At 40.6% G+C, this 19,692-nt stretch overlaps 1 protein-coding gene across 2 annotated transcripts in view; it reads right to left on the bottom strand.

The window, feature by feature from the left end:
• sim (single-minded) overlaps window positions 1-19,692 on the bottom strand; it is a 434,059-nt gene that overhangs the window by 67,805 nt on the left and 346,562 nt on the right. For both annotated transcript variants that reach the window (XM_067144541.2, XM_067144542.2), the window contains exons 4-5: window positions 12,404-12,493; window positions 6,009-6,123 (exon numbers count right to left, since the gene is read on the bottom strand). In XM_067144541.2, coding sequence (XP_067000642.1) covers window positions 6,009-6,123; window positions 12,404-12,493 — 205 coding nt within the window. The remainder of the gene's footprint in view (window positions 1-6,008; window positions 6,124-12,403; window positions 12,494-19,692) is intronic.

The raw sequence follows: 19,692 nt of genomic DNA, 5'->3' as shown, positions 1-19,692 counted from the left end.
CTCCAGGACACTGTCCTTGAGGCGGTAGAGAAGGGATCTCTCGCTGAGCCCGAGGGAAAATCCAACCCTGGAGTAAAAAATAGAAACTCGCGTCCACATCCCGAGGTAGTGCAGCTCTTTTTAGGCACACCCCAAATGGAGGTGAGCTGCATGTACCATTTAAATGGCATACCAGCCCTCCTGCCATTCTTAAATTTCTGCCAGTACCGGGAATCGAATCCGGGTCCCTGAGGTCGGCAGCTAATAACACTAACCGTTACACTACGGAGGTGGAAATCTCCGGAGTGTAAACCGATTTAAAAAGAAAGAAAGAAAGAAAGAAAGAAAGAAAGAAAGAAAGAAAGAAAGAAAGAAAGACAATTGTATACCGTACCTATTATATTATATTATATTATCAATTTCCCGCGCGCTCCATCCCCACGGATGTACTTTGAAAAGCTTCGAGGGAATCAAATAAAACAAATTAATTATTGTAGTAATGTTATGCTGACAAACACTTAAAAAACATCATAAATAGAAATTGAATTCCATTTGCTTTTCCTGCAGTTTGGCAAATTATGGACCTTACTGTGTATTATTGGTATCGATTCTGAAACTTGCAGGCTACATCTTTTCTAAGTATTAGGAGCGTAAATGTAACTTATAAATTATTCTGAGTTCCAACCAGTAGTCTACCCTAGCCAGGATCGACCGATGGGAGAGGGGCTTTTTATACTTTCAAAATTATGATAGAACAGAAAGAGAGAGAGTGGTGCGGGCATGCACGAGTAACACAAGGGCACTGATACTAGTAATCCTCACCTGAAAGCAATCATTCCACATTCGCTCATACAATTTACGTTAATTTTCCAGAAAATGAATTGCTATATTGTTTCATAGCGCAGAATCTTGCTGTACAGTAAGCTATCGCAGCAGGCCTTGAAAACATAAAGACGCGTTTTATGAGGAAGTCGAGAGATGGCACCACAAAATGCGTGGCGGTTAAAGTTAGCCCCACCATTCTTTGGGTACTGCCGAGAATATTCGTCGTGCCGACGACACGACACCTCGTAATCTGCAGGCCTTCGGGCTGAGCAGCGGTCGCTTAGTAGATTATGAGCGGGTGAGTTGGCCCTGCGGTTAGGAGCGCGCAGCTGTGACCTCGCATCTGGGAGATAGTGGGTTCGAACCGCACTGTCGGCAGCTCTGAAGATGGTTTTCCATGCTTTCCCGTTTTCACACCAGTCAAATGCTGGGGCTGTACATTAATTAAGGCCACGGCCGCTTCCTTTCCATTCCTAGGTTTGTCCTGTCCCATCGTCGCCCTAAGACCTATCCGTCTCGGTGCGACGTAAAAAAAAAAAAAAAAAAAAAAAAAAAAAAAAAGAGGTAGACCATGACACTTCGGGGCTGTTACGCCATAGGGGTCTATTTAGATATACCTATGCGCAACTTGCATTGTCTTTTCATTTAGATCAGTTAAATTCTGCCCGACTTGGTTGTGTGGTTCGGGCCGTACGGCTGTTAGCTTGTATTCGGAGGATAGTAGCTTCGAACGCCACTGTTGATGGTCCTGAAGATCTTTTGCCGTAGTTCCTTATTTTCACACCAGATATATTCTGGGGCTGTACCTTTGTTAAGGTCAGAAGGCAGGTAATAGCTATCATTTTGCAACCTGCTTTGGGCAAAATTCAAACTAATACAACTGGGCTCCTACTCATAATAGAGTAATGAATTTGTTACCACATACATATATAATGTTCTTAGCATTTTAAAAATAGTAATGCAATTAATTCACCCAGAATTTATTGTTTGGAAATACATCAAATTTATTTATTTTTCACGCATACTTTTCTTTAGGCACAATTTTCTCATAAAATTACAAATCTAAATATACTAAATTTTTAGATTAAATAAAATACAAGATATATGATCTACTAATGCCTTTGCTGGCAGGACCTAGTGTTTGCAGTGCACTATGTCTTCTGGTATAGGCTAGAGCAATTTTGTTATTTTCATTGATCTGTCTCTGTCTCATCCTTGGCTTTGACAATATAAAAGTGACTGAGGTATGAGCGATGCTAGTAATGCCATTCCTTACGCAGCCAGTCCCTGCCATGAATGGTGTGAAAATGTTGCTCATAGGGTCAGACGGTGCATGCATTTCAGTGGGCTTGGCAGACTGATCTGTAATAGCAACTCTGGCTCGGTGAGGAAAGCAACGGGAATCTACCTCACTCCTCATTTCCCTAGTACGCCTCTTCAGTGAAGCCTAGGCCATCTATGACAGCTGATGGCAGAGCTGTTGAGGATCCAACCAGCCTTAGGGCTGAGGACTCAACTCACATGATCTACTAAACAAAAAAATTAATGAGATAGAATTAAGCAAATTCTTTTTTCTATTTACCTAATTTAATTAGCAAACAATTTGATAATATTAATATAATTAATTGAAATAGTTTCAATTTGAATAATATAAAAGTTTTATTCACCATATTGAGAGTGGTTTCAAGAGTTCATACAGAAACAAAATCATAATTTTGTTTCAAATATTTGCTGAGGAAAGTGCACCTGAACGTCTGAAAACGCAAATTTGACGAATTTTCAAACAAAATCCATTGCAGGTGAACTAATTGCATTTGGACTTTTAAAATGTGTAAAAACAGTTAATAACATTCTAAATGTATGTGGCGAAAATGTGATTAGTCTATTGGGAATGCTGTGTTAGTTTGAATTCTGCCCACAGCAGGCTGCAAAATGATAACAGTGACCTACCTTCTGTCCTTAAGGCCACGGCCGCTTCCTTCCCATTCAAGCTGTGGGCCATCCACCGTCGCCGTAAGACCTGTTCAAGTCACTGCTGCATGAAATGAATAGCAAAAACAGGAAACTGTACAGGTAAATATCTTCGGAAAGTCAATTTTCTATCTTGAATTGAGAAGTGGTGGTGATTATTTTTAATAGGAAGTGCAACTATGCAATCATCCTCTATTGACACTAATCAGAAGGTTAAATGGAAGGGGTCCGACTTAGAAAAATTACGGTATTTGCAAAAGAAAGATAATATTTAGAAATATGTACAAGGTGGTTATTAATTTGAATATTAAGTATTTAATTGACCCATGAAAAATTGTGCTTCCACAACAATGCTTCATTCTCTTTACACATGCAAAATATAAATAAGGCGTCGATATGGGAAAGGTAGTAAGTTAAAAAAATCGAAATTTAGTTTTTTTCATGCAGAACGTAGTAAACGCTCAAGCCAATGGCATGGAAAAGGTAGCGAGTCAAATGTTAAAGTAGATTAGTTTCTACGATTGGCCCAAGACGGAACCTGTGATAAGTCCATGAGGTTTGTCATGGAGAAGGTAGTAGGTCAGCCCGTGCCTCTGGAGGAATTAGGTATAACCTTTGACATTTGTTGAAAGTCAACTGCGTGTAAACCTTGTTTATAGCTATTATAGTTCGTCATAATGATACTTTAGTTGCTAGAATGCCACCGAAACCTATTCCATTCAAAATGGTAAGTCATTATTGCCAGCATCTTGATATGACTTTCATTCTAGTTCTTTGTTTTCAAAAATAGGTACTATGTGTGGCCAACAATGGTTTCAGAAGAAGATGCGGAAATAATGAGAGACTAAAAATTTTCGCCCATTTCATGTAATCATGATGAACGCCTAGGGATTTCTGTTATTTCGCCATGGTGAGCAAGATATGTTTATGTACTCAACGCCTTAATATTATCACTGTGAGATTGATAAAGATTTCAAGAGGCGAACTTCCATCTGTAAAGACATGACAATCATTCAACGAGTTAGAACCGTGGAAGGAGCACAATATCCTCAAAAGAGGACTGTCTATCACGCGGTCAATAACATACAGACCTTACAACTACATGCACGGAGACTAACCATCAGCGAACCGAAAAAGGACTTACGCTATGCTGGATTCCTTGGATGAAAAATATCACTTGTTTTTTCGCGAAATGTCCGCGGGAAACATATACGTAAGCTGACAAACTGATTAGACAGTGATTCTTCGCAACGTATTTTATCGCACGATTTGTGCCTGAATCATAATTAGCATACATTTGTGTGTTAAACTAATAAATAGATTAATCCTTGATTTTCCATGATTTGTTTTCAGTAACATTTGCTTCAGAATGTTGGAAAAAAAATTTTTCTTCTCCTGTAAAATTTCCCAGTCAATGCTTCAAATATTCCAATCCAATAATAAAGTTAAAATTCATTTATTCAAAGCCTCCGTGGCTCAGACGGCAGCGCATCGGCCTCTCACCGCTGGATACCGTGGTTCAAATCCCAATCACTCCATGTGAGATTTGTGCTGGACAAGGCGGAGACGGGACAGGTTTTTCTCCGGGTACTCCGGTTTTCCCTGTCATCTTTCATTCCAGTAACACTCTCCATTATCATTTCTTAGCATTTATCAGTCATTAACAAATCACCTTGGGAGTGGCGACCCCATTGTAACAACAGCCTATATATGTTTCATTCATTACATCCCTGATCCGGTCAGAGACTGGAAAACAGGTTGTAGGTTTTCATTTTCATTTATTCAAATCATGTCCAGCGACTTCCTTATAGCGAAACAAAGATACCTCCACTGTACAGAACCACTGATCCGTTTCCATACACTCAGGGACAGTTGACAGATCTTTTTCATGAAAAATAGGGGCAATCCTTAACACGGATACGTTTTAGAATTTGAAATTCGCCATCCGTAATACACTTAAACTAAATGATGGTTGGTTGTGTTGTAGAAGATACTACATGTTATCAGTAATTGTAGTTTTAATATTACATCACATCATATCTTCACATCCTTGACGCCACCACGTACAACAGTGAACTCTTTTTTGCATAACTCGCTACGAGAGTAACCCAATTTCTTTTAATTACACACGAAATGACTTTTCTTCTTCGGTGAAGGATTAACAATATCACATTCAGAATTTCGTTTTCCTTAATGTCTGAGAACATGAACATGCTTAAACAAAACCAATAGACGGACACAAACCGATAACTACAAAGCAACCAACTCTACCAGCAAATTAAATTTCAGATGTTCGCTTTCTCATCGAGTCATCATTCAACTACGACAAGCGTACGTGCGATCGAACACTTGTACCTAGTTCAGGAAATTACGAAGCAGAATAGATTTTTTCTAACGAAATAACACTAATTACGTCGTACCGAATTATTATTATTAATGTATTTTAAGTCGCTCCGACACAGATAGGTCTCATGGCGACGATGGGATAGGAAAGCCCTGGGAGTGGGAAGGAAGCGGCTGTGGCCTTAATTAAGGTACTACCCCAGCATTTGCCTGGTGTGAAAATGGGAAACCACGGAAAATCATCTTCAGGGCTGCCGACAGTGCGATTCGAACCCACTATCTCCCGGATGCAAGTTCACAGCTGCGCGTCCCTAACCTCACCGCCAACTCGTCTGGTCTTACCGAATTAAAACCGCTCAACGTTAATTTTTTTAAGTTTGTCACCATAAGGGGGTGGTGGGGTGGGGAATTCGGGAAGTATTGGTGTTTAGTTGCGAAGCAGGAATCTATGCCACCAATGATCTAAATATCAGGAAAATGAAAATTCACAACCTGTTTCCAGTCATTTGACCGAGTCAGGAATGGAATGAATGGAGACCCCCTCAAGAGATGAGGATAGGAATTGTGCCGGCTGCCAAAGCCTGTCGCACTCCTCTGGGGCAATGATTAATGACTGACAGATTAAATGAAATGATATTGGAGTGTGTTACTGAAAGAAAGATGACAGGGAAAACCGGAGTACAAGGAGAAAAACCTGCCCCGCCTCCACTTTATCCAGCACAAATCTCACATGGAATGACCCGGATCTGAACCACGGAACCCAGCGGTTAGAGGCCGCAAATCCCATAAAATCTGCCAACCCTATGTACAGTGCAAATAAATTGACGAAAACTGTTTTACACGTATCGTTGTTGCAGTATCTACAGTCTACAATAAGGTTGTGTACTCACCATGCAGCAAAGGGTTGTGCTGGAACACAGGCTGCGGGTTCGTCAGTACGGTGGTCATCTCGTCGTGGTCCGCAGGGTGGATGTATTCGTAGATACTGTTCCCGGTCAGCTCCACCTGCAGAGGAACGTGCAATTAGGAACAGAACTCCACAGCTAGCTCTCTTACCACCTTTATCGAATAGAACATCACCAAAGAGTTCGTTGAAGACAGCTGACAACCAGTAGCAAACACTGAACTTTGGAAAGCCGAGCTCTGAAGAAATATAAGCAACTATCTCATCTGAATATACTACTGGCAGGTGCGCGCAGCGAATCTGTGCCCTAACTTGCCAAAGTGCCAGAGTAAGCTGAGTGCGTTTAACCTTCCCTTGGAGCCCGATCTTCGGCAAGCGGGGAGAGAAGCCACCCATTGATACGCGCCCTTATTATGTTCTCCGTGCGCACCTAGCTCCAGCATTTTTATTCCCGGGTACACCTTTCTCGGTAAATATCAGACGTTACGAAACCGTGGTATTGTCATTAACCTGTTTTTTTGTTTTGTTTTTTTGCAATTTGCTTTACGGCGCACCGACACAGATAGGTCTTATGGCGACGATGGGATAGGAAAGGCCTAGGAATTGTAAGGAAGCGGCCTGGCCTTACTTAAGGTACAGCCCCAGCATTTGCGTGGTGTGAAAATGGGAAACCACGGAAAACCATCTTCAGGGCTGCCGACAGTGGGGCTCGAACCCATTATCTCCCGATTACTGGATACTGGGCGCACTTAAACGACTGCAGCTATCGAGCTCGGTCATTAACCTGTTGCACCATTGCTAATCGTCGGTTTCGAAACTGCGGTTTCTTGACGCTCGTATTTCTCACTATTATTCTCCTCGGAAGTAATTCAAAGTACGTAGTATTCAGAAGGCAGTGATAAGTTTGACTGTCACTTGTCTTAATTTATCCAGAAGGCAGTGATATTTTCGACAGTCATGTGTCTCTATTTTATCCACTTGTTTATGTTTTGTCTGGAATCATCAGCTGTCTTTTTATTTCTATAACGAATATTATTTTAAACTTGTATTAAAAAAAGCATCATTGTAGTCATTTTTATCATATCTTATATTACAGCCCTTTATTTCTAAGATGAATTAATTTTGATTCCTTAGGTTATTTTAGGTTAGGATACCAGTATCTTTCTTTTTTTGCTAGTTGCTTTACGTCGCACCGACACAGATAGGTCTTATGGCGACGATGGGACTGGGAAGGGCTAGGAGTGGGAAGCGGCCGTGGCCTGAATTAACGTACAACCCCAGCATTTACCTGGTTTGAAAATGGGAAACAACGGAAAACCATCTTCAGGGCTGCCGACAGTGGGGTTCGAATCTACTATCTCCCGAATACTGGATACTGGCCGCACTTAAGCGACTGTAGCTATCGAGCTCGGTGATACCAGTATCAGCCGATATGGTAAACGAAGGGCGAACGAGAACGCCGAATTTCAGTGCATTTGAATTTGAAATGCTCACTGACGTAGATTACTTTTTGGCGAAACAAAATTATTTCTATGAGTTGGGAACTCGAGTTGGTCACCCATTAATTCTAACAAAGACGCCACATTCTCCTTCTCTCTATTCATCATCCTCAAGATATTGTAGATATAGGATATGTGGTATCAAATCCATTTTAAAGATAACATCACGGCATTTTGGATGCACTCACGACCGGTAAACTTTTAAATCGGATCATGACACTTTTGATGAACGTAATATGCAGCTTACTCGTGAGTTTATATACCGTACGTAGGCCTTAGAGCAGGGCCTCTCAGGGTGCATACGCCTGGTGCATGCACTGTGCACGGTGCAAAAGACGACTTCCTTTGGTTGACCAGAGTGCAGACCCCTCACTCCTCGATTTGGAGCAATAGCGTTAACTCTCTCTTTCCTCACGCCTGTCTCGCTCGCTCCCCCTGTCTCCCTCTTCCACACTTGCTCCGAAGCGCTCCAAATCCGAGCTGAGATGAGCCGAGTAGAGCCGAGCTTAGCCGAGTAGCCCAGAGACGAAACGTTGGTTCGAGCCAAGCCGAGCGGGACCGATGCACAGTGCACGGAGCTCTTGCGCCTCGATTTGCACGCGTGAGGTTTTGGGCGTTTGAGATGCCCTGCCTTAGAGCCTCGGTCAGCTGCTTAACTGCTCGCTCACGACTGGTTAACTTTTAACCGCGGTTAAACGTCACAAATTTCAAAACCGGGCTCTTGATGCAACAGAAGTTCAACTTAACCATGGTAAGCTGTCCATTTTACCACGGTTAAGTCGTAACCGAGTTGACGCACCCGGGCATTAGACTAGCTTTCTCCTCGAGTTAATGTTGTCTAGGATGGAAAATAGTGGGTATTTATGGTATTTTACAAAAGCTATGACTGCATAGCGTTAGTAAAACTTCCAGCAGGTTCTTACATTTTATATACCGCTTCTGTAGACCTAAATATGATTAGATTCTATCTTACATCAACAGAAACACGATGGGAGATAGCGCAGACAACGGCAATGAACTCTTCGATTTGGTTGATGTTTGAAAAAGAAATTATGCTCAGAATCTGGGCATGAAGTTAATAGAAAAGCAAGAATAAGCTAAATATTTCTCAGAAAAAGATGTAAAATATACCCGAACATGTCAAACAATGATGCATATAAAATACCGGGGGTTGAAAGGAAGCAAAGCAACATAAGGTAATTATGCCATTAATTTTTATTATTATTATTATTATTATTATTATTATTATTATTATTATTATTATTATTACTCGTCCTGTCAATTCAAAGAGCGCGTTGGAACTTATTAGTTGGCTTGATGTTTTTTCTTTTCCTTCCAAAACCTCTTTCATTATTTCTTGCGTTCTTCTGACCATTTCTTACTGTGATTTTAAAACCGTAAAAATCGTAAATTTGTGCTTTTTGCTAATGTAAGAAAGGCTCCGTGATTTGTTGTGATGTGTTGTGTTATGCTCACGTCTTGCAAGTTTTCCCTTTTTTCTTCTGTCTAGTTTATCTTGGACTTCTGTGAGTTTATAAAATAATATAGGCCTAATACTGAATTACCCTTTGGTGAAACTGTTCTTGTCCATTCTGTAGGTACGCTTTTTTAAAATTTGCTTTAAGTCGCACCAACTCAGATAGGTCTTATGGCGACAATGGGATAGGAAAGAGCTAGAAATGAGAAGGAAGCGACCGTAGCCTAAGCATTTCCAGCATTTGCCTGGCGTGAAAATGGGAAACCATAGAAAACCACTTTCAGGACTAATGACAGTGAGGTCTGAACCCGACATCGCGTCTTAGGACTGAGTTGACCCATGGTGTAGGGCTAGCGTACCTGCCTTCTATCAGGAGACTCCGGGTAAGATTCCTGTCCAGGTCAAGGATATTGTTTTTTTACCTGGAGCTGAATGCTGGTTCCAAGTCCAATCAGTCTACGTGATTACAGCTGAAGAGTTATCTGACGGTGAGGTGACAGCCCCGGTCTGGAAAGCCAAGAATAACGGCCGAGAGGATTCGTCGTACCAACGGCAAGACACGTCGCAGTCTGCAGGCCTTCGGGCTGAGCAGTGGTCGGCTGGTAGGGTATGGCCCTGCGGGGCTATTGCGCCATGGTGTTTTTGTTTTCTTAATATGAGATATGTTCATTCATCGATGATATTTTAGTCAATTTATGGGCTCAAAATATCCTAAATGAGCACTGAATTATTAAACAAAAATTCCCTTTATGGAATTCTTTTTGAATAAAACCATTTTTCTTTAGATTACAGGCTGTTGTGAAGCCACAAGCCGCCAGTGCGTGCAGATATGCTAACCCTCAAAGAATGCTGAGTTGATTTGTGGAACGATTCAGAGGTACAGGGATCGGGCTGTTGGCTCAGACTGGCATTTGAAGCAGTACAAACACGCCAGAATCGTGTCAGTTGATTTACTGGCACGTAAAGGAACTCCTGCGGTACAAACTTCCAGCACATCTACGTCTCCGAAATAGTGGAATTAGTTACTGGGACGTAAAATCAGAGATGCCATAATACGACATTAAAGGAAGGCCTACCTTCTAGATTGTGGATCCAAACAAACGATGCCTGACATTTCTTCCTTCACTGGTTTGAAATGGGATGTCGAGACACTACCAAGAGAGCAATAATTTCTTTGTGAGTATTCTTACGATAGTAACGAAGGCCACTGCATCCTGTGTTGCATAACCACTGTCTGAATTGAGTAATAAACGCAATCAAGCCGTACCACATGAATTTAATGGAGAGTCATGCACAATTTAGTTTGGGTACCAAAATGAGTCACTCCGCCTAACAATGACAAGAAAAGTACTTACCAGCCACTTTATTGCGTATTACAGAGCTTTATTAAGAACTAACACCTCATTCTGCGGCTGGCACTGGAATGTAAAACACACCCACACTCAGGAGCTGGCAATGCTGAGGTGCTAAAGTCGCTTACAATCCAGTCAATTTTGCATTTCTTGATATAGATTCCGTAAATTTTAGGGTCGTTCGGAAGCAAATACTACCTTCTATTTTTTCCATTCTCCTCTCATCATCGTCATCATCATCATCATCATCATCATCATCATCATCGCCTGACTAAGCGGCTCAGATGGTAGAACGCTGGACTTCCGAGCTCAAGTTGGCGAGTTCGTTCGTGGTTCAGTCCGTTGGTTTATGAACGACCGGGCGAGTTGTCCGTGCTGTTAGGGGCGCGCGGCTGTGAGCTTGCATCCAGGAGATAGTGGGTTCGAACCCCATTGTCGGCAGCCCTGAAGATGGTTTTCCGTGGTTTCCCATTTTCACACCAGACAAATGCTGGGGCTGTACTTTAATTAAGGCCACGGCCGTTTCCTTCCCATTCCTAGGCCTTTTCTATCCCATCGTCGCCATAAGACCTATCTGTGTCGGTGCTACGTAAAGCAAATAGCAAAAAAAAAAAAAAAAAAAAAAAAAGTTTATGAAGGTACTAAAATATGCCACCTCCCGATCGGTAGATAGCCGATTTCTGTTTGCCTAATCTGAGAACAGAATGAAGTATGGCCTATGGGACATGAATAGAAGGTTTACAGAAGTGATTTTATATCTAGAGATTTATTATTATTATTATTATTATTATTATTATTATTATTATTATTATTATTATTATTATTATTATTTCTCCGCTAGGGTCTTCTAGAGACCACTTAACAATTTCAAAGTTTCATTCTTCGTTGTTCCTTCTTCTTCCTGCAATACTCCTTCATCTGCTCACTATGTCTCATCTCCCTCTCCTCGCCCTATTTTCAGCATATTTTCTTTCCCTCTCGACCTTGCAATCCTTCCATTTTTAAGATTTTCTTTCTAAAAATCTGTTGTTCTTTCTTCTCTTATATTGTTTCTTTCCAAATCTTTCTTGACTTCCTGAATCCAGCTTGTTGATGACTTCTTGTTCCAACGATGTTTGAAGATCTGTTTGCCTAATCTGTTGTCATCCATTCTGCATAAATGTCCAAAAAGTATCAATCGCCGCTTGCACATTGTTTCTGTTATGTTTTCTATGTTCCGGTATATTTCATCAATACTTCTTGATTTCCAGAGTGCTGTAATTCTTAGCGGATGTTTTTTTTCTTTCCGGTACTTCTAATTTATTCAGCACCGAGCTCGATAGCTGCAGTCGCTTAAGTGCGACCAGTATCCAGTAATCGGGAGATAGTGGGTTCGAGCCCCACTGTCGGCAGCCCTGAAGATGGCTTTCCGTGGTTTCCCATTTTCACACCAGGCAAATGCCGGGGCTGTACCTTAATTAAGGCCACGGCCGCTTCCTTCCCATTCCTAGACCTTTCCTATCCCGTCGTCGCCATAAGACATGTCTGTGTCGGTGCGACGTAAAGCAAAAAAAAAAAAATCAGCTTGTAATTCAGTACCAAACATTCACTGGCGTACAGGCATTCCGGTTTGACTACTGTGTATTATTTTACAGTGATATGTTTTCGTGTTCGGAAGAGTCGGTGGAGCACCCAGGCAGGAATTTATGCCTGGACGTTCGCACTAGTTAAAGGAAAATTTCATCCGAAATTGTCAGAATTCGAGTCTGGGACAGTAGGGGTAGGAATTGAATGACTAGACCACCACTGAGCCAAATTGCACCCCCCTTCTTATTTCTTCCCCCTAATCCTTTCCCTAATTATTGTTTATAAATTTTAATGCAGTATCTGCCAAAAGCAACGACGTCCCACGTCCTATTTAAAACTGCTCTGCAGTAGTGAGAGAGAATATTATTCTCTTGCGAAGGATATCTCTGAACACTGTTGAACATCTAAGAACAGTAAGACTTTAGTGCTGAAGTCCCTTATAGTCATGCAGTACCCGGTAGTTAAGTATTTAAGTATGCACTCCCACCTGCGACAGCCCCAAATGAACAGACGCCGTCTCCGAGATGTACATTATCTTCCCATCCGGGGCCACCACGAAGATGAATCCGTCCAGGGTCTGAAACACAATAAATATCACAAAAGAAAATTCAAAAAAGTAACACAATTCAACACATGCACATTTTAATTAAACCTAACAGACATTACTGCCCCACTCGTGATAAACAAGATTGTATTTTACGTGACTGTTGATATTGAACACCGAGAAAGTTAGCCGCGCGGTTAGGGTCACGTAGCTGAAAGCTTGCATTCGGGAGATGGTAGGTTTGAATCCCACCGTCGGCAGCTCTGAAGATGGTTTTCCGTAGTTTCCCAATTTCACATCATGCAAATACTGTGGCTGTACCTTAATTAAGGCCACGGTGACTTCCTTCATAATCCTAGCCCTTTCCTATTCTTACGTAGCCGAAAAACTTAGAATTGTGGCCTAATCATTACAGAATATCAAAACCATTATGTTAAAACAGTGCCGATGGTTTTATTATTGAAAATGAAAATCCACAGCCTATTTCCAGTCATTCGACCAGGTCAGGAATGGAATAAATGAATCCCCCATCTAGCGGCGAGGATAACAATTGTACCGGCTGCCGAAGCCTGTCGCACTCCTCTATGACAATGATTAACGAATGATAGATGAAATGAAATGATATTGGAGAGTGTTGCTGGAATGAAATATGACAGGGAAAACCGGAGTACCCGGAGGAAAACCTGTCCCGTCTCCGCTTTGCCCAGCACAAATCTCACATGGAGTGACCGGAATTTGAACCAGAAACCCAGCGGCGAGAGGCCGGCGCACTGCCGCGTGAGCCATATTATTATTTTTATTTGTATTATTATTATTATTATTATTATTATTATTATTATTATTATTATTAGGTCTATCAAAATAATGTATGCAACAACCGTTTAAGAATATGTTTGTTCCGTTCCTTTATGCCATGTAGGCCTACGTATTTATCGTACGACGGATAATAACGCAGATGATTGCGAAAAATTGGATTTTTAGTCCAAGTCCCGCGAGACATGTCGTGCATATCACTTCAAGGTGGGCAACGAAAGAAAAAACCATTTTACTCTCTTCGATGGGACAGATATTAAGGGACGTATCATCAATTTCAGTGCGCCAGGCCATTGGTCAGAGATGCAATATGCAACATGTGAACCATGGAGAATTTCCCACAAATTCGGACCAGGGACTGTGGCATACAAGCTCGAAAATTGTCATAGTTCTCGTTCGACTTTGTTCAGCTTCATCATATTTCACGGTCCTGCCACGCGCTTTCGTACGAAAATATCATTTTAACATGTCGCATTAAACGAGTGAATAGAGCCATGTTACTTCACATAAATTCCTGAATGAAACATGTAATCCACTGAAAATTCCCGTGTGAAGAACGGGTGTTAAGGAAACGTCATATTTCTTTCCTGATGTCATTTTACCCGAAATCTGAAAAAAAAACTGTGAATGATGAATCCCTGTCCACGTTTTTAAAGTAATTTTATGTTGCATATAAATGCATATTTCGGACATATTTATTGCTTTGGTCATATTTTGCTTATTTTAGTGATATAAGGTAATATATGGCAATAGTTTGAGCGTTTTTATTTAAATTGAGGCGCCGCTTTTAACAAGGTAGGTACTTGTTACCTGCACCGAGTTTCAAACACAGGATTTCAAAATACTGTAGTAGATTTATTAATCTTTCTTTTCCCGAAGCAGAGAGGCAGCAGATTTAAAAGACATAACTAACCCCATGGCACTACAGCCCTACTTGGCCCACCAAGCGACCGCTACTCACATTACGGCGTGTCGTGTGGTCAGCACGACGAATCTTCTTGGTCGCTATTCTTGGCTTTCTAGACCGGGAAGTTTAAAAGACATGATTCGGAAGAAAGGAGGTGCTGTACGAACGTACGCCGACAGATACTAAAAAGCATGCTAATACTTCGGTTTTTTGTTCTCGTTTAGGAAGACAGAGTGAGAACTCTGCTTCGGGGCTGATAATGAATGAGTGCATAAAGTTTTAACGTACCTACTGTAACTCTGTCAGTTTTCATGTGTCTGCTCTATTATTGCTAATCAATTTTTGGCACGTTTAAACTCTAATACTTGCTACCTATTTCTAAAATACCTAAGGGTGGACCTACACTTTTGAACATAGAAAAATGGGGTGTGTTAAACATTTTTCCGCAGCAAAGGAACTGAATACTAAAAGTAAACCTAGTATGACGAACACATTTTCCTTAATAATATGTCTACATATTTATAAACCATATAAATCTATGCTATTATATATAATTATTTATTCAAAATGGCGGTGTGTCATGGCCACTATTTTGCCGTTTTCCTTATAATTTCCAAACATACGAGTATTTTTATGATTATTTATTTGATATTGTTAGTAGTATTATAGCCATAATATGTACCAGAATCAGTTAAGTCCATAAAGTATAAATATTTTTTCATGAAGTTATTTTCAAGTAGTCAGTTTTTCATTATTTTTCATTTGAAAATATTTTTTTAAATTTAACCAATGAAGCTAGCTCAGTAATTATACTATGTCTTCTTCTCAATGAAACATACATGCAAGCAAAATTTCATCTTAATATTTTAAAAACTTTCAGAGTTATCAGGGAAAAGTTGAAAAACCAAAAGTTACGGAAAACGAGAAACAAACTTACCAGTAACGGGCTTTCTTGGGTGACGGGGCTTCACGTTTTTGGTCATAAGTCCGAAGGTATTGGAGATATTAACAAAAAATTACGCCGTTATCAAGAGAAATGTTCAATTTTAAATGAAAAAAAATAAATTTAAAAATCGCATTTTTGGTCGGTCAAAGGTGTCGGTTCCCCCTTAATTCATACGAGTATTTTACGTTTTATAGGTTATATTTAGCTAGCTTTTAGGGCATATTTTCTTGAATATTTCGTACTTCTTTACGACATAAACTTCCGAACGGTAATTATTATTATTATTATTATTATTATTATTATTATTATTATTATTATTATTATTATTATTATTATTATTATTATTATTATTATTAAAATGAAACTTGTATCAGCGCACAAGTGTTTAGTTCATGACCAGTTTTCAGACGCTAATCCACATGAGTGTGTAGTCAAGTTAAAATGGAGTCCAGATGAAATAAACTGTAATATAAATAAGGAAAAGCGAATGACAGAGTGTATGAACCCAAACGTCATCTGAACACTGTACAGCATGATACTCATTCTTCATACGACGGTAAAAGTCGTCTCCGCTAACACTGTGTACCAGCATAAACTGAATAACTGACGCTGGGTAATTCTGGACGAATTTATGGCAAAACCATACCTAGTTACTTTGCATCAGCACGTACAAACAGCACACTAACACTTTCCGACGATACCAGATTTCTTATTGACATACAGAAAGTTTTTCGCATTAATTTATGTTCGATTTCACGAAAAGGAAACAATTTTACGTGTTATTTCGCCTAATGGGGGCTGAGCCCATCGGTTTAATTTCGCGTTAATCATTTCCTAAAATTGTTCATAAAAAGTTTAATTCGTGAGACTTGTGGATTATTTGTATGAAGGATAGATAAATAAAGAGAAACAATATTTATAATCATTCATTATTCCTTACGTAATCTTGATTAGAACTATATTTTAGTCCTAATCAAGATTACATAACAAATTACCATTTCACCCTCTATGTCTATACTATTAAGGAATTTTCTTGAATATTAACACGAAGCGATACTTCTGTCGAATTGAGAAATCCCTATTATCTTCTGTTTCCCTTCACATACACGTGATATTGGAATATAATTTCAAGATCGTTATTTTCCACGAATTTCGCTGCGTTTTCGCACTTATCGCAAAGTAAGTAAATTTCGCTTTAAACTGGCTTTGTCGCTTTAATTCGCTGTAATTCGCGAAAACAAAATCACTAAGTTCTTAACCAGAATCATATGATTCGTTAAGATATCTCAAAATCACTTCAAAATATTTCTTGTCGCGCTTATCGTTACTGCGAAAAAATCATGCGTCTACATATAATATTTATCAGTAGCGTTGCCAGGAGCGACCGATGGTGGTTATAGTTACAAAATGATGATAGGGAATTATAAAGGTGCTTGAATGTGCGTGTGTGTGGTACATGCATTGTAATGACACTGGTGCAATTGAGTTATGTTGATATTCAGATTGCAATGCACTATAAAATCCTACATTAAAATGCAAAACAAGAACACTATGATCAAGGTCAACAGTTTTACGGTGAATGCTATGTTCAGATTACAATCTAAAATCCAACATTCGACGTTTCTTAGAAAACATATTCATGAGATCTGTTGGTTTTACAATCATGTCACAGTGAATGTTGAAAAGAGCGAACCCACTGAGTCGACTTTCACTTGTTTATTGTCACTTTCTCTTTATTTTCGTTTGTAAAAATTTCGAGGGAGGGCGGTGTGGTATAACCGCCAGTAACCCCCTCCTTGGCTACGTCCCTGAGAACTTTACGACATACAACTAACTTATCAGTGGTCAACAGGTTAACCTCTGCAAAAGTAAAGTCATCTCCGTACAGGTCATGAAAGTCCTGTGAAGTGTGGAAGGTAAAGGATTCCACTATCTGTAACCTCGGCACTTGGTGGGGTAGACGGGTTAGCCCTACTCCCCACCGCCTTTCCCCCCAGGAATTAACCTGGTACTGATTTTTGGTGTAGGTTAAGTGAACCTCAGGGCCATGTGGACCTCCGGAAGTGGAAATCTCGTTTCTTAAATTTTTCGACTTCCTAACGAGAAATCAAACCCGCGTCCTTTCGAGTGAACCGAGCCTCGGCCAGGCAGCCCGCAAGTCAACCTCTGAATTCATTCACATGATTTGACGCGGAGTTTCAGACGTTCTTCCTTAGAAACCTCTTTCCACAGCTGGATGATATGAGCTTCAATTCAACCTGGTTCTTTGGTTTCAGCTTCATCCGTCTTATAAGCCTAGTTATGGTATTCTAATTCCATAAATTTTCTGGACTGCCAGCGCAGAGTTTTGAGATCGTGATTCAAGGCAGTCCGTCTCTGAGGTGTAGTGGTTAGTGTGATTAGTTGCCATCCCTGGAGGCCCGGATTCGACTCCCGGCTCTGCCACGAAATTTGAAACGGAGTCCCCTCAGCCTCGGGAGGTCAGTCGAGTAGAGCGGGGTTCGATTCGCACCTCACCCATCCTGGAAGTGGTTTTCCGTGGTTTCCCACTTTTTATCCAGGAAAATGAAGAATGGTACTTGACTGAAGGCCACATCCGCTTCCTTTCCTCTTTTTTGTCTATCCATTCCAGTCATCCAATTCCCCCACAAGGGCCCTGTTCAGCATAGCAGGTGAGGCCGCCTGGGTGAGGTACTGGTCCTCCTTCTCGGTTTCATCCCCCTCTCCGACCCAAAGTCTCACGGTCCAGGACACTGCCGTTGAGGTGGGATCCCTCGCTGAGTCCGAGGGAAAAATCAATCCTGGAGGGTAAACGGATTAAGGAAGAAAGAAAGAAAGAAAGAAAGAAAGAAAGAAAGAAAGAAAGAAAGAAAGAAATGTTCAAAGTAGCTTTTAGAGACTTTTTATTTATGTGCTGGCAGATTATCTTACCGAAAAGTAAGATGTTCGCCAATGAGGTTAGTGACGCATGACACCATCACTTCTTCTCGTGTTGCGCAATATTGCGCACTGTTGATGCGCACATTAATAAAATTCTCAACTCCCCTTCAGCTTCAAGCGTAACACAGCCCCATACCCTTATTGAATCTCCACGCTGTTGGAGAACGGGAGACACACATACAGACAAAAACGTCTTCATTTGTGTGCGTCAAACTTGCTGTCCATTTAGAAATAACCCGAAAAGAGAGAGAGAGAGAGATGATGATGCTTGTTGTTTTAAGGGGCCTAAAATCGAATGTCATCGGCCCGAGAGAGAGAGAGAGAGAGAGAGAGAGAGAGAGAGATGCTCCTGAGAAAAGAACCCGTCCCCATGCTTCTTTCAACCAGTGACGACGTTGCCTTCAAAACTGCATAGGTGCTTTCCTGTGCACCTGCGAAAAAAGCCGTTTTTTTAAGGGATTAAGAAGACTTCATGCCTTTTTCACGAAGCCTTGACGAGACTGTGTTAAATTTAATATTATCATTATGAATGTTCATTAAATCAACAGCACAGTGGAACTAGCATAGTTTAGTACTCATCTGAACACACACATGGCATCGAAGGCACGATTTAGAGAAATTAAGAGCGATTTAATTTCCCATAATTTCCTCTCTTATATTCCTCACAATTAAGAAAAACTGAGCACTCTCACAGCAACACTCAATTTTCTATATTTTTTTTTCATGGTGTGCCCCAGTTAGCTACATCTTATGAAGATCTGCGCGCGCGATTCAATTTACCTAACATCAACAATTTAAAAGTTATGAATATTTTCTCTACAGTTTTTGACGATGTGATCAAAAGCTAGAAAAGTCCGCAAATACTGTAATTAACGAATGAACACAGCGACTTTTGGCGTCGACTAAATTACCTCACGTTTAATGCACTATTGCGATAATTATGATGGATAATTAATGTTAAGACTATTTGTTTACAATTTGCTTCTCGTCGCACTGACAACAGATAGGTCTTATGTTGACGATGGGATAGGAAAGGACCAGGAGTAATGTAATGTAACGTAACGATACAAAGCTTTCGACCTTTTTTAAAAGTCGCATACTATAGTGCATGGACTATGGAGATCTGTCAAGTGGCGTTCTTCAGTTGCTGCACAGGAGTGAAAGCTGGGTGGAATCAGGATATCTCATTCATAAATTAGAAGTAACAGACAGGAAGGTAGCGAGAATAGTTGCTGGTAAAACTGATGGGAAAAATAGCAGGAGGGTACTCAGAGTAAGGTTATAGAGCGTAAGTTAGGAATAAACACGATGGATGAAGCCGTACGTAAAAAACCGGCTTCGGTGGTGTGGTCATGTGAAGCGAATGGAAGAGGATGGACTGCGTGGGAGAATAATGTCCTCGGTCATGGAGGGTAAGAGAAGTAGAGGGAAACCAAAGTGATGACTCAGTTCTTAATGGTTTAGAGGAAACGGGTATGGAACTAAATGAAGCCACAGAAATAGTTACTAACAGAGGATTCCTGAGGCGTTTAGTTGATTCACAGGAGCTTGTAGACTGAAAGCTGAAAGACATAACTGTCTATGGGCCTAATGATGTACATGTTATCTGAAAGTTAAATGTACTCT

Source organism: Anabrus simplex, chromosome 3 (assembly GCF_040414725.1).
Source record: "Anabrus simplex isolate iqAnaSimp1 chromosome 3, ASM4041472v1, whole genome shotgun sequence".
Classification (NCBI taxonomy): domain Eukaryota; kingdom Metazoa; phylum Arthropoda; class Insecta; order Orthoptera; family Tettigoniidae; genus Anabrus; species Anabrus simplex.
This window is presented reverse-complemented; position numbering and strand designations above follow the sequence as displayed.